The 14,711-nt window shown below is 35.6% G+C and overlaps 2 protein-coding genes across 4 annotated transcripts; one reads left to right on the forward strand and one right to left on the reverse strand.

Annotated features, from left to right (window-relative positions):
* The first annotated feature begins 5,082 nt into the window (after positions 1-5,082).
* On the forward strand, positions 5,083-7,509 carry LOC116022820 (cytochrome b-c1 complex subunit 7). Its single transcript, XM_031263703.1, has 4 exons — positions 5,083-5,247; positions 5,385-5,542; positions 6,082-6,129; positions 7,106-7,509. Exons 1-4 carry the CDS (start codon positions 5,148-5,150, stop codon positions 7,172-7,174), a joined length of 375 nt encoding a protein of 124 aa, XP_031119563.1. The 5' UTR covers positions 5,083-5,147; the 3' UTR covers positions 7,175-7,509.
* Positions 7,510-9,709: 2,200 nt separating this feature from the next.
* Positions 9,710-13,718, reverse strand: LOC116021595. Of its 3 annotated transcripts, XR_004099031.1 has the most exons (5): positions 13,522-13,710; positions 12,484-12,908; positions 11,898-12,176; positions 10,487-10,734; positions 9,710-10,220 (listed from the first exon to the last, which is right to left on the reverse strand). XR_004099031.1 is itself a non-coding variant. In XM_031262027.1 (4 exons), the coding sequence occupies exons 2-4, from the start codon at positions 12,874-12,876 to the stop codon at positions 10,654-10,656; spliced, it is 753 nt and encodes a 250-aa protein (XP_031117887.1). In that variant the 5' UTR covers positions 12,877-12,908; positions 13,522-13,710; the 3' UTR covers positions 9,710-10,653. The 3 variants fall into 3 exon arrangements, 2 of the variants coding, with proteins under 2 accessions (XP_031117887.1, XP_031117886.1); XM_031262027.1 differs by having other exon boundaries at positions 9,710-10,734; XM_031262026.1 differs by lacking the exons at positions 9,710-10,220; positions 10,487-10,734 and having other exon boundaries at positions 11,126-12,176; positions 13,522-13,718.
* Positions 13,719-14,711: the final 993 nt, after the last annotated feature.

Raw genomic sequence — 14,711 nt, forward strand, 5'->3', positions numbered from 1 at the left:
ATGGTTGTGACCCAATCTGTTATCATGCACTCACGAATAGATGTACGAGTCCTTACACCTTCTCGAACATCTCTAATGACTTGATCTTGAGGGTGATTCCTTAACCACCTCAAATTAGGTTGAAAAGTTGTAGGAGGTGCTTCTTCATCTACTTCATGGATATTCGATGTAGGTACCACTTTGGACGACTCGACTAGTATAGGCTAGGTTGACTCGACAGGTAATGGCCTAGGTAGATGAACCTGACTAGGCGAGCGAATAGAAAATTCTTCCGTCTCGAATTCGATGTCTCGATTCCTTTCGGCTTCATTTACCATTCGTTCTACCTCTTCTGGAATTTTTCTTGGCTCCAATTGATCCTTTGTATGCATAGTCGTCTATACTCTCGGAGAATTTCTAACATCTCGGTTGATTGTCTCTTCGTCGAACACTACATGGATGGATTCCTCTACCACCATGGCTCATTTGATGAGTACACGAAAGGCTTTACTAACTACTGAATATCCCATGAAGAGTTGATAAATGTTATTTGTAGTGTTATTTTAAATAATCTTTTTATAGTTAATTTTCAATAGTTAATGTATTTTTATTTATTTATTGTTATAAGTAGCTTTTATTAATATTATTAAATTTTGGGGTTGTTTTTGTTATTAAATTAGTTTTGTTAATAAAATTTGTTGGCTAATAAGTTCCTAAGGCAATTTTAATTATTATTATTATTATTATTATTATTATTATTATTATGAAAGAAGCGAGCTTGCGAATGGACTCCCGGATGCGAACGAGAGAGCGCGAAGCGTTAATGAACTAAGTCTCCGGACGACGTGAATGGAGGAGCTTTGGTCTTGCGAAGATTCAATCGAATAGCTGAAGGTGTGGTTTACATCGATTGTCTTGGATTGAGGCCATCTGCGAACTGGTTCGGAAGAGGTCGGAGAATCGGTTAAGACTGAATACTATAAAAAGGAAGGCTGATTGGAGGAAGAGACATGAGTTTTTGGACAGGATTCTGTTCGGCGATCTCAGTTCGGTTGGCAATTTCTCCAAGAATTGCTTTTCACAGTGTCTCACAATTAATTTTGTTCGGCGGCGTCGACGTTCTGAGCAGCGAATTCTGGTGACCATAAGAAATCCTGAGTCGCAGCAGTTGGCGTCTACTTCTGGTTTTGCTTTCTCTTTTTTTTGTCTTCAATTTTGCAACGCGTCATTCTTCTCTCCAATTCTCAATTTGCATTTTTGATTGTTTAGTATAGCTTTGATTTTAGTGTCTAATTGGCAGTAGCTGTTTTCATTCATTCTTGTCTTCAATTCTCAATTTGCATTTTTTTATTGTTTAGTGTAGCTTTGATTTTAGTGTCTAATTGGCAGTAGCTGTTTTCATTTCCTTTATTATGTTTTTAATTTGAACTTAGAAATATTAGTCTTTATTATTTCAATTCATTATGTTAATTAGCATGAAGTACACTGTTATCGTTTCATTATATTCGTATGAATTACAAGGCTATGTTAGTATAAACTACACTGCTACTGTTTGATGTCTACGGTCTTAATGCCTACGATATGAATTACAATGCTAAACACAATCTTTAAGTGCTCAATTCATTGTTAGTCGAAATTCCCTTACTATAATGGTAGTTTATTCATGATCTTAGAGTTTCTTTTCTCTTGTTATCTCTTACTTATTTGCGATCTTATTGTCAAGGTTTTCAATTGCTTATTTCGTTTCTTGTTTTTTTTTTCCCACATAGAATTTGATTTAGTTATCACTATTGATACCGCACTTATTGCACTTTAAATCATTAAGTCGTTTCAAGTATTTAAATTACATAGTATTAATATTATTTTCTTATTTGAATATTTAATTTCTATTTATTTTAACTTTCTTTTAAATATATTCAAATTTCCCCTTTTTTTTTGTCTGTAAAAGAGTTATGTTTTTTATTTCTATCTTATTTGATGTGGATATATGCATTGTTGGCTTATTATCAACAAATTATTTATGTGTCATTTTTTATGTTATTGATATTAAAATCTAATTGTAATAAAAAAATTTACATTAAAAAAACTAATTACACTTGCTAAAAGTTAAATCTAATTACATAAAAAAATCTAATTTTACTAACTTTTTCTTGTTCATTTACATTATTCAATTACACATCTTAACGCAGGAGGTTATTCACACCATGAATAACAAGCGGGACAGAAAAGGGTGTATGATTGTCAAAGTGGACCTTCACAAAGCCTACGATAGTGTCTCGTGGGCCTTCTTAAAGGAAACCTTGGAGAGTTTTGGTTTCCCGACAGCTTTGATTGATCTTCTACTCTACTCTTTACAGGAAAGCGATATCTTCATTCTCTGGAACGAGGGTCGGCTGCCTGCGTTTAGACCTGGGAGAGTCCTTCGTCAAGGAGACCCTCTGGCTCCCTATCTTTTCAATCTGGTCATGGAAAGGCTTGCTTACACTATCCAGAGTAAAGTCAATTCAGGCAGTTGGAAACCAGCCCATATCTCTAGAGGGGGAGTGGGCATCTCCCACCTCTTCTTTGCGGATGACCTTATGCTTTTCGGAGAAGCTTCTGAGCGACATGCCAGAATAATTATGATTGACTGTCTCAACGATTTCAGTTCTACCTCAAGTCTCAAGGTTAACCTTTCGAAATCCCTTATTTTTCCCCTAACTTAAATGCAGGTCTCAGAACTCGGATCAGAGACACGATGGGGATTCCGGTATCCCTCCATTTGGGGACTTACTTAGGGATTCCCATGCTTCAGCTAAGGGTTTCGAAGAACACTTTCTCGGTAGTTATTGATAAAATGCGGAGGAAGTTGACTTCTTAGAAAGCCAGATCGCTGAGTATTGCAGGAAGAAGGATTCTAGTCCAATCCTCGCTAGCTACTGTCCCTACATATTCCATGCAAGCTATGGCTTTTCCGGTAAGTACATGTGTAATGAGATAGATAGAATCTGCATGAACTTCTTGTGGGGTCATGCCGACAATGAAAAGAAAATTCACTCGGTCAACTGGTCAGACATCTGTAAACCCCGGGACCTGGGAGGCTTGGGACTCCGAAAGGCACGGGACTTTAACCTCGCCTTCCTTACAAAGTTGGCTTGACAAGTGTATTCAAATCAAGATAAATTATGAGTTAAAGCCCTCCGAGACAAGTATGTCAAAGATCAGGACTTTCTTCACATCCCAACTTGTATGAACTGTTCGTGGGGTTGGCGGAGCATCATGAAGGGCAGGAACACTTTGTCCGAAGGGCTCAAGTGGAGACTTGGAAACGGCAAACATATCAGGTTCTGGCAAGATTGGTGGACGGAGGACAGGCTTCTTATTGCCAACAACAACATTACCACCCTGAGCGACACAACGAACCTCAAAGTTGAGGAATTTATCACCGACAACAGACATTGGAATACATTTAGCTCTAAAGCAAACTCTTCCGCTTGATATGGTCAACAACGTCAGAGCCGTTCCCATCCCCATCGACAGGTCTCAGGCTGATACAATCACCTGGCCGCACTCCAACTCAGGTATGGTCACGGTAGCTTCTGCCTTTTCTTTCCTTGCAGGTAACGCGAACATGGAGGCAGATCTTGGGTGGATTTGGCGTGCCAATTGTGTGGAAAGAGTCCAGCTATTCCTTTGGAAGATTTACAGGAACGGACTGCTGGTCAATGCCGAGAGAAAAAGACGTGGCATAGTTGAGGATACGACCTGTGCGATGTGCGGTGAGGAGGAATAATCTCTAGATCGACCATCTCTTTAGGCGTTGTGCTCTTACGCAGGACTGTTGGAGCCTGGCTGCGCCACCTCACGTCTTTCACTCGACCTTTCACCTACCTTTAAGGAACTGGATGGAGAAAGCTTGCACGAGTAACCTACAGAGTAATCACGGCATCAGCTGGAGGATCCTCTTTCCCTATACTCCTTGGAACCTTTGGAAGGCGAGGAACAATGTCTGATTCAACAACGCTCATCTACCGGCATCTGAAATTGTGAAAAAAGCCGTGAGTGACTCGAAGGAGGCCCAATGATTGCTGATCAGACGGAATGACCCTCTTGCTGCGAGACAGTTGTGGATTTGCTGAACGCCTCCGTCGCCTGGGTTTGTCAAACTAAACTGCGATGAAGCTAGGAAAAATATCACAGGGCTAGCTAGCGCCGGTGGGCTCATCCGCGATCACGAAGGCAAATGACTTATCGGCTTCACGACCAACATTGGCATCATAAATAGCTTCTTAGCCGAGTTGTGGGGCCTTAGGGAAAGGCTCTTAGTTGCGAAGAATTTTGGTTTTAACAACGTTCTAACAGAGACCAATTCAGAGGCAATGGCTCAACTCTTCAACAATGAGTCGGACTCCACTTCCACGACACACACGTTGATCTTGGATTGTAAAGAACTGATGAAGGTCTTCCAAGTTATAAGAATTGTTCATATTCTCCGCGATGGGAACCAGTGTGCAGACTACCTCGCAAATCTTGGTCAGGAGTCAACGTGGGGAACCACTGTTTTAGATAATTCACTGGTTGGGCTTCTTGAGCTGCTGAACCGGGATGCTCATAGTATTGCTACTAGTAGACTTTGTTAATCCTTTGGGACCTTAGGGTCCCTTTCCTCACCAAAAAAAAGAAGGTAATAGGTCATTATCTAGAATTTTATTTTTAAGTATAAAAAGATAAAATAAATATATAAATAATAAAATAAGTATATTATCTGAAATAATATTTTATTCCCGACTTATTTTATAAACCAAACATGTTATTTTACAATACTTATCATGGATTGTGAACATATTGAATGTTCAAATCATAATATTTTATATCACATTGCATACTGAATATTTATAATTTGAATCGTAAACATTCAATATGTAAATTGTGTATTTTGGAAGACCCAGAATAATTTGTCGTTATTTTATAACTTCCTAATGGACCAGAAAGTCAATCCTCTGACTTGTAAATTTGAGCCCAAAATAAAAAACATAAGCCCACTAGTATATTCTGCCGGTCGTTCCAAACGACGTCGTTTGAATATCCATTCGCATCAAATTCACCTGTAGTCCGGAAGAAGAAGCATCTAGATCGAGTCTGAGACAAGAGAGAGAAAGAGAAATTGACTGAAAGGAGAACCCTAGAAAATGGCGATGTCTTCGTTCTCGCGGTGGCTCGTAGATCCAAAGAGGAATCCTCTCGCCGCTATCCATAAGAAATCCCTCGATTCTCGCCTCCGCAAATACGGTATGTATGCATCTGTATGTACACAAGCATATGCGAGTGTCTAGTTGTACCTCATCTGCCTATATTCTAGGATATAAGAACAGATATATTCTTGTTTCGATATTTTATGAATAATCGATAAATTTGTGATGCTGAAGGTCTGAGATACGATGATTTGTACGATCCGTATTACGATCTGGACATCAAGGAAGCTCTGAATCGGCTGCCTAAGGAGATTGTCGATGCCCGGAACCAGCGTCTCAAGCGCGCCATGGACCTCTCAATGAAGCATCTGTACCTCCCAGAGGACCTTCAGGTAATGGTATCATTATTTTTCACAATAGGTTTTCAGCTGATTCTCTTGCTATGGTTAAAAAAGAAAAGGAACTTGAAAATGGGTTTAGTATGTTTGTGTACATATATAGATACAGACACCCTGTTTGCAGTAGGTATCAGCTAGTATAATATTTCAGCCCGTGGAATGGCATATTTAATTGGACTGGCTTTAGACATGCAATTTTATAAATATCTTTTTGCGGTGTTATTTATTTGAACATAGTATATATTGATTCATATTGGAACCCCAGCCTTCATAAGGTATAGTCAGGGAACAACCGTAGAGCTTCTTGTCATAACAAGGTGCCCTGTGTGCTTGAAAAGAACTCAGGCCGGTGTAGTTGACTTGGTCAAAATGCAGCAGTTAACTATTGAATTCTTCAATTCTTTTTTTTAAGTAATCCTTCTCTTTTTTTTTTTTATTTATTTATATAACTTTTATACATGATGCTTGTTTTTGAATGTGTGGTAGAAGAGACTTTATGATTTGCATTGATGTTCTGGTTTTCTTTCTTGCAGGCAGTGCAGACACCATTTAGAAACTATCTTCAGGAAATGTTGGCCATTGTAAGTCATTTTAGATTTGTGTTTCCTTTATGCAGACACAGACACACACATTTTGGGGTACATATGGGGGAGATGGGATTCAAACATAGGTCTACTACCTTTAAGGGGTGAAGCTTATTCCAAGCTACACAAGGACCCCCAGATTTGTGTTTCCTTTAATATTTATTTCTTTTTTTGTTCTTCATTTTTGCTAGTGGTAGATCAGCTGACATTCATCTCGTGATCTTGGGTGAATCAATAAAATGAACTTTTATTCTTTAATAATTGTTTTTTTATATATATAAATTTACTTGCTGTATATTTATTTCTTTTGCACGTATTCTTTTGCATGCTATTGACTTGAATGTTTCAATCATTACTCCCTGTTGGCTAAGCATCTCTAATACAGTTAACCTTAATATCGCTTATAATAGGTCTTGTGTGTTAGTGATTGCATTTTATGTTACAACTTCAAGTGCAATTTTTACCTTGATTTGGCTTAGAAGAATTGCATATTAGTCCCTCCATGCTCAGTTTGTACTTTGTAATTATTCACTTCCAATTGGGGGTTCGGTTCTGTGTCCTAAAGAAAAGTGCATTGAATGAACGCAAGCTCGCTCTCCAGTTCAATGAAGTTTTTTATAGTTTACACCTCAAAGTCCAAATCCATTTGCTGTTACAATCTTTCATGTGGATAGGATTTGTCTGACATCTCAAGCTTCTGATAGTTTGATGTAAACTGTTGTTCAATCCTGTTGGTCTACATGCTAGTAATATCTACTAGGATACCAATAGCTGAATCCCAACAGTTTGCATAATTTAGGTGTAGCTACAAAGACTTTTATGACTGTAGGTAGCAGAATACATATGCTTTTTAAGACACTACAGCCTGGAAGAATATGGTTCCACAGATGTCTTGAATGATGCATATTGATTTTTAACATTTTTGCCTTACTGAATTCTCATTTACTGACAGATTTTTTTTTCTTCTTTTTAGGTGAAGAAAGAGAGAGCAGAACGTGAGGCTTTGGGGGCTCTACCGCTCTATCAGCGCACAATTCCTTAATGCAATTTTCCTTGTTGTCTTGCTTGCCTTTGCAATTTTCCTTCTTGTCTTGCTGCCAATGAAGGCAAGCGTATATTCTATGTATGGGTATGGAAGAATAAGCACAAGTACGGTATCTATACAAGATCTCCATTTCAAGTCAGAAACTTGTAACTGATGTCAAACATGTATAAGCTCATCTTTGATGGTTTCTCCACCGTACTTTAAAATGTTCAATACAGAGGCATTGGGTTTTCCTTTATTGCTAGTTTTTCCTATGATCCATTCAGCTACTGAGCTTGATTTTTTTTTTTCTACAATGATGACATGAAATAAAAACTTTTGCTTTGTGTTCAGTGTTGTGTTATTATTGTTGTTGGTTACTGCCATTATTTTAGTTCAAAAATTGTTTTTGTTACAAGGTATTAAGTAGCTCAATGAGAAATGAGTATGTTGAAACTTTTTCATTGCTATTTTTGACGAAATTGATGATCTAATTTTTCCTTTACCAGTTATTTATTAGAGAAAAATGGTTTTTAATCTCTTAATGGTTTTTTCTTAATTGTTTCTTATTAGTTGTTTTAGTCCATAATTTTTTGTCTTGCAATATACATCTCTAATTCTTTATTTTATTTTTGTTCAGTTTTGTCTTGCCCCTCCACTAATACCCTTTGTCTTATTTTATTTATTTATTATTATTATAATTATTATTATTATTATTATTACTACTACTACTATCATCATCTTGCATACCAAATACTGTAATTTTAATTTCATTTTAATTTCTAATTTATACCGACCTTATTTTTTTCCATTGAATTACAATTTCTTTTTTCCTCTAATTCTCTTCTCTTAACCAAACGCGATGTAAATCATCTTGCATACTAAATATTGTAATTTCTAATTTATTCCGACATTATTATTTTTTCATCGAATTACAATTCCTTTTCATCTTCCTCGCTAATTCTCTCCTCTTAACCAAACGTGATGTAAATCTTGAAAAAAGAGTTGTAGTTTTACCTGTTGGATAAACAAAATTATTAAAATCTAAATTTATTATCTTTATTCTTTATAATTTTTCCAGTTTTGCTTTTTCAAACATTTGCTTTTTGTTTGCTAAACTGTCTGCGAACAAGGTTGCCCATCTGTTAGCTCGGGAAGCTTTGTCCAAGTCTGACTGTGTGGACTCGTATAGAGTCCTGTTTATTTCTGTTGTTCACGCTTTGGATCTTGACTCTAATTAATATATATTTCCGTTTGTTCTCAAAAAAATAATAATAATAATTTTTCCAATTTTGATATTTTATAGTACATAGTCTTTACTTTTTCTACGTGAGCCTCTTAAAACTTGCCTAACTGATTCGGTTAGAAGGTATAACATTAACTGATTGTAAAAATGTATTCGATAAATTAGCTGAAATTGCTTTGAGCAATTTTTTAATTTTAACATTTTGAAGTTACAAAAAGTTGATTAACCAAACATTTATATTGATTTTTTAGCTAATAGTAATCAAATAAACCAAAATTGACTGATAAGCTATCTATTTTACCAAACAAGACCGCAACGTAATTTTTTGAAAGAGTTGAGTCCACATTGCAACAATAAAAATATTAAGTACTAACAAAGAACAATTGAGGGGTTAAAAATATTTTTTTTCCCTTTTATTATATGAGCAAAAGGTTGATAATTCGGGTTGCTCAGATTATTATTATTATTTTTTTTGAAGGTAAACGTAGCTATTTCATTAATTCATAACATAAAACGTTTACAGCAATGATCAATGAAATGATAAACCATTCCTTACAGTCAGACATAGAAACAACTTTTCTAACTATGCTATAGAAAACTTGAACCGCAAACTATTTCATAACTAGAAAACTATGTTCCTTCAGGGAACTTAAAACTTCATCAAAAATCTGGGTCTTCGTCATCATTCTTTTTTGCTCGCCCAGGATAAGATCAACACTTGCCGAAACCAAACTAAACGATTTATGCTAATGAAAATGAAAAGCTCATAAAAATAACGAGAGGAAAAAGAGGAAAAATGCTCGTGAAAGTAACGAGAGGAAAACACAATAATAGAGAAAATAAAAAGTGGGTAAAGTCAAAGTAGGGTTGGAAGTCCAAGCCTACCAACACAAACCCAATACCTACCTACTATTATTTTATTCAAAGGAAGAGAAAACTGGAGAAGAAGATTTGTGGCGGTGGTTGGAGGCAGACGGAGCTGCGACGGTGGTCGGAACGGAAGAAGAGCGAAAGCAAACGTAGAAGGTGAACAAAACCACCGGCTCAAAGCTCCATTAGTAAAAAAATTTTAAAAATTTTTATTAAGCATTTATTATGTATATGAATTAAGATTCAAAATATTGTAAAACAAAGTGATAGAAGTCAAATAAACCACCAAATTAGACCAAATACTGAAATCAAATCTTCAAACTAAAAACAACTTTTCAAGTCCCTCAAAGTTCAAACCATGCATTAGTAAGCAGAGGAATACATATTTTAACTCATTTTTGGTTCAAAGGGCTCTTTAAAGGAAAACATGGGTTATATGAGTCAGAAAATAAAAATTTCTTTTTAAGTAAAATGGAATAGAAACCAATGCAAGCTTGTGAAAACCTATAATGTGCAATAAAATTGGGCCAAATGGTTACAGCTTACGTTACAAGTTGCCTGTAATCAAACATAAAAAATCACCAGCAGTTATTTAGGCAGGGCAACCAAATTGTGGTGGCAGAGAGGTAGCATTTTCATTTCATTACATTCCCACAAATTCAATGAAGTCAGGCCTCAAGTCATCAACATTCAGGAGGAAAAAAAAAGAGCTCTTCAGAAATGTCTTTGTGAAACTCAACTGGCAACGTTCTAGTCAGTTGTCGTATGAATATCTTCTCTTTGCGATGTGATGTCAAAAGAGGTTATTAGAAACAACAATCTCGCCAACTCTATGCAACAAAGCGAGCAATCCAAGGTAAGAAGAGAACGTTGAAAAAGATACCTGAGCCTTCCATCTGCTTTCAAATTTTTTCTTATACGAGTTTCAATATGTTGGCACATTCCCACCTAACACATCATGATTTACAGAATCAACTAATTCTGCAGATACGAGGTATGTAGTAGACAGCAAAATGTATAAATAAAAATAAAAATAATAACAGCATAACAGGAAGAAGCTCTCATGGTTATCTCATCTCCTTGTCTTAGGTCCTTGGATACGTACACTTTCAAAATGAAGCATTTTCCCAAATCATGACTTTTAATCTCAACAGAAAATGCAGGTTTTTACACTAACATTGTAATAACTGGTTGAAAGTATTAACAAGCCTTACATATATAGTCTGCAATGGTACAGCTTAAACCTCTGGCTTCATCCAGTATAAAAAACTTTGCAAATCCTGCAATATGGTATATATAATGTTTGACAATAAATAGATTACAAGGTGATACCAGGGATTGGCCATGTCTGGGAAATTGGACGCATGAATTGTCCGTTTGTTCATTCCACTAGAATGGCTGCAAACCCCGGCATCATCTGTGAAAAGTCAGAAGCAAGGGAACCATGCCTCCACCTGTGGCCCTGGAAAATGCAGGGGACTGATCATTATTAAGCTCCTTAAAAGGTATTTCATATGCTGCCACTATGTATGGAGGGAATCTCCATACATGCACACTCAAAATAAAAAGCGAACATTGAGACAAAGAGAGAAGCTATTACTCTTAGCATATTACAAATTTCAGTATTCAATCTGGAGGATTCAATAAAGTATAATTATTTTAATATTGCTTTTTTTATGTATATTTCTTTTGTTAGGGGGAAGGGGACATTTTAGAGAAAATAAAGAGAGCTCATCTTCTGGCATTGTCACCCCATCCCATAAGAAAAATGAAGTACATTCTAATTCAAATTAGGCACATCCACACACCTATTTTCAGGAGTTCCAAATATGCAATCATTAAGATGAAACATATTAGTAATTAAACAAGGTCATGGATCAATATATTCATTATTTGCAATATTTTTATACACTTTCAAATAAGAACAATTACATAATCCCATTGCTAGAAAAGCTAGTCCCTTGAAAAATAAATATATAACCAGGGAGTCCAAGATTGAAGATACAAAGATAACATGAAACCTTGACCTTTACAAATTTGAAGGAGTGGCGAGGCAAGAACCTATAATAAACAAGAAAGGAACTGCTACATAAACTATTATCTTAAATAACTGCAAGATTTAGCAGAAATTAGGTTCTTTAACTCCATCAAATGTTCATCATTTGAAATATGGAGTGTAATTCGGAGATTTGTCAACATTGTTTCCTGTTCCCAAGTTAAGGGTCCAGAAGCATACAATGCCTCCAGAGTGCAATGATAAGCATGCAACTCTAACCTATGAATACTTTCTGCCAAATCCTCTTCTGGTGGAGGAATACTTTCCTCCTCATCTACTGAATGACAGACTGACTCTGCATCACTGCAAAAGGCATCTGAAGATTTAAGAGGATTTGGTAGAAAATGGCAACGGAACTTTACTGGACTTTCACTAGTAACGCTACAACTACCAACAGAGCAAGCATCACTATCAGAGTCACTCAACTCTGAGTTTCTCAAGGATGAGAAACAAAAGACACCATCTAGTTTTGCTTTGTCGATTTCGTTATATCTAGTTGACCCAATATTAAAGGAAGCATGCATGTAATTTTCACCCAGTGTTTCTCTTGGGTAAGCTACAGCATCTACCTTTTCCAGTACGGGTGACGGAATTAATCTTTGCCTCTGGCCATTTGTTTCAGCAGCTCTTAGCTTTTGGAAGTGTATAGTATGTGATTCAGCAGCTGATGAGCAGTATGGAGATGCTCGCTTCAGAGATCTTGAAGATACTGCATGAGACTCTTGTAATCTACTTTCTCCTTGAAAGTTAGCCAAGACATCAGATTGCAGCAACTGGAAGTCCGACTTTTGACAGCCAATGGGAGTTGATAGTTTGAGAGTGTTGACCTTTCCACATTCTGAAGAAACCTATGGAATGAAAACAATATAAAATTGTATTAGTGGAATGTTTGTGATATAATAAACACATCTAATTGCAAAGAAAAATCCAATGGAAATAAAATATTGAAGATGATGCACGAACTGATAAAATTTCTAAACAAAAACATGTAATTTCAGAAAAGTCAATCAAGAAGAGAACTGAATGGCAACAGTTGATTTTAAAAACTCTCCAATGCAAAATCCATGTAAGGTTAACAAATAACAACTATCCTAATTGCCAATGACCTGTAGTAGAGAAATGTAATGTTATGTTGCTAAAAGAAGAAGAAAGTACCTTAGACATCAAAACCCATTTGCCATCTTGCCATGCTTGTCGCCTCCTCATAGAAGATATATGAATGCTAAATTCATGAGAGGATCCAAGTAGTCTCACAAAATAATAATCTCCTTCCAGAGCATAGAGAACAATGGCAACTTTCCAGGAGAAGTCATCAAATACCTCTAAAATGTCCCCAGCTAACCAACTCTCTGTATGTTGCACTATAGGAGGAGAAGGTCTAATCAACCTCCTCCATACCCTTTCCACCATTGATTCACTTTCCACCAAGGAATCAAATCTCACAATGTAAGTATGGCCATCCCCAGAAAGTATCTCAGCAGTACGCCACGAGACTGGAACCTCAGCTTTGTTCATTACCTCTACTTTAACCCCTCTTTTAAACTTCATCTGAGCAGAAGTATGTTAAATGCAATCACAACCTGATCATAGACAGAAGCCATTAGAAGCAGACAAATGCAATCTGAACACAAGATAAATCAAAACCCCAAACAAACTTCTCAAAGGTATTCATAAAAATAGATCAGCAACACCACAAACATGTGTAAGTAGAGCGAGGGATTTTCAAATCAAATTCAGCAATACAAATATACTAAAATCTGGTAAAAATATATTAATAACAACGAGAACCCACTTGAAGGACGAGGACTACAAAATAAGTCGGACAGGACAAGTAATTACTTAAAAATTCCTTGATGTAGAAAAACACATGATCAAATTTTTAATCAAAATCAAAAATAAAATTTACATTTACTAAAACTACGTTACTCAAGAAACAAAAAATCGGATTAAACTCAAATGATAGTTAAACACTGATTAAATAGAAACATTCCGGAAAGTTACCAAAAACACCCAACAAAAGATGAATAATACAAAAAATAAATAAATAAAAATTGCAATCTATGCTCGTTATACCAATAAATTTAACTCTACAAAACCAGAAACTAAAATCAATTAATCTACAACGAAAATTCAAACAATCATCAGGGCAACAAACGCCAAAAACTGTAACACAAAATGCCAAAAAATACATACCTCTTCCTTGAAATTGGTGAAATTTCTCTATCAAAAGACTGCTCCGTTGAGTTCTCGATCGCTTTCGATGCTCAAAAGACGAAGCCACGGAGTTGAGAATTTGCGTTTTCTAGGGTTTGTTGAAGATTTTGTGCAAGGAAATGCAAATTTGGGGAAGAAGTAAATCGGTGAATAAATATGGATGGTGAGGGCAATATCGGGAATATGATGGAGAAAAAAGTTTTTTTTTTTCTTTTTTTTTTTGTTTAAAAAACTAACTGGGAAAAGTTGGGGGTGCGTAATGCACGCCTCCTTTGCTTTGTTTAGAAACCACCTAATTCGTGTTAGAGTGGGAAACAGCGACTCCGCCTACGCTCCCCATTGTGCGCGTGATATTCACTGCTTTTCTCATTTCAAATTTATGACAAAAAATTAAATTTTCTTATTTATCTTTTTTTTTTTTTAAATTATTGTAATTTTATTTAGCAATAAATAATTTTATTTATATATAAATAATAATATGCATACTGACCACAAAAGAAAACAAGAACATTAAAAAACAAAATTACATCACACTAATACTATCACATAACAAACAAATATCATTAGAAAAATCATTATCGATATAAAGTTTAAGGCGAAAGGAAAATAAAAGTGCTCATGATGTACAATCATCTAGTTTACAAAAGAATTTATTTTCTATTAATGTGCTTAATGAAACAACTTCAAACTCTACCAATCAGTATCCTTACACTAAGAAGTTAAAGAAAAATCCTTATCATTATCATCTTGATGACGAAGATTTTGTAGGGTTCATGACGAAGATTTTTTAGGGTTAATTAGTTGAGTGAGAACCTTAATTCCTCCTCCAAAAGGTTGAGTCCCCAACTCCAAGGGCGAGAACTTTACTTCCTTTTGTAACAACTTTGTATGTAGGTGACAGTAATAATGTGTTAGAAATAATTATAAGATTTTGATGAGACAAAAATGTAATTTAAAAAATATTAGTATCTTAATTTTATTTTACTTGGAATCTAGGAAAATTTCTGGAGATACTTAGGGTGTGTTTGGTTGATAGGGTTTTGGTATAAGGTATGGGTATCAAAGTGATTGTTATTGTTTGGTTGACAGGTTTTTAGAATACTATTATAGGTTTGGAATACCCATTAATTGAAAAACTCATACCCTTATTAAATAAGAGTCTCATTTCC

Source organism: Ipomoea triloba, chromosome 6 (genome assembly GCF_003576645.1).
Source record: "Ipomoea triloba cultivar NCNSP0323 chromosome 6, ASM357664v1".
Classification (NCBI taxonomy): Eukaryota; Viridiplantae; Streptophyta; class Magnoliopsida; order Solanales; family Convolvulaceae; genus Ipomoea; species Ipomoea triloba.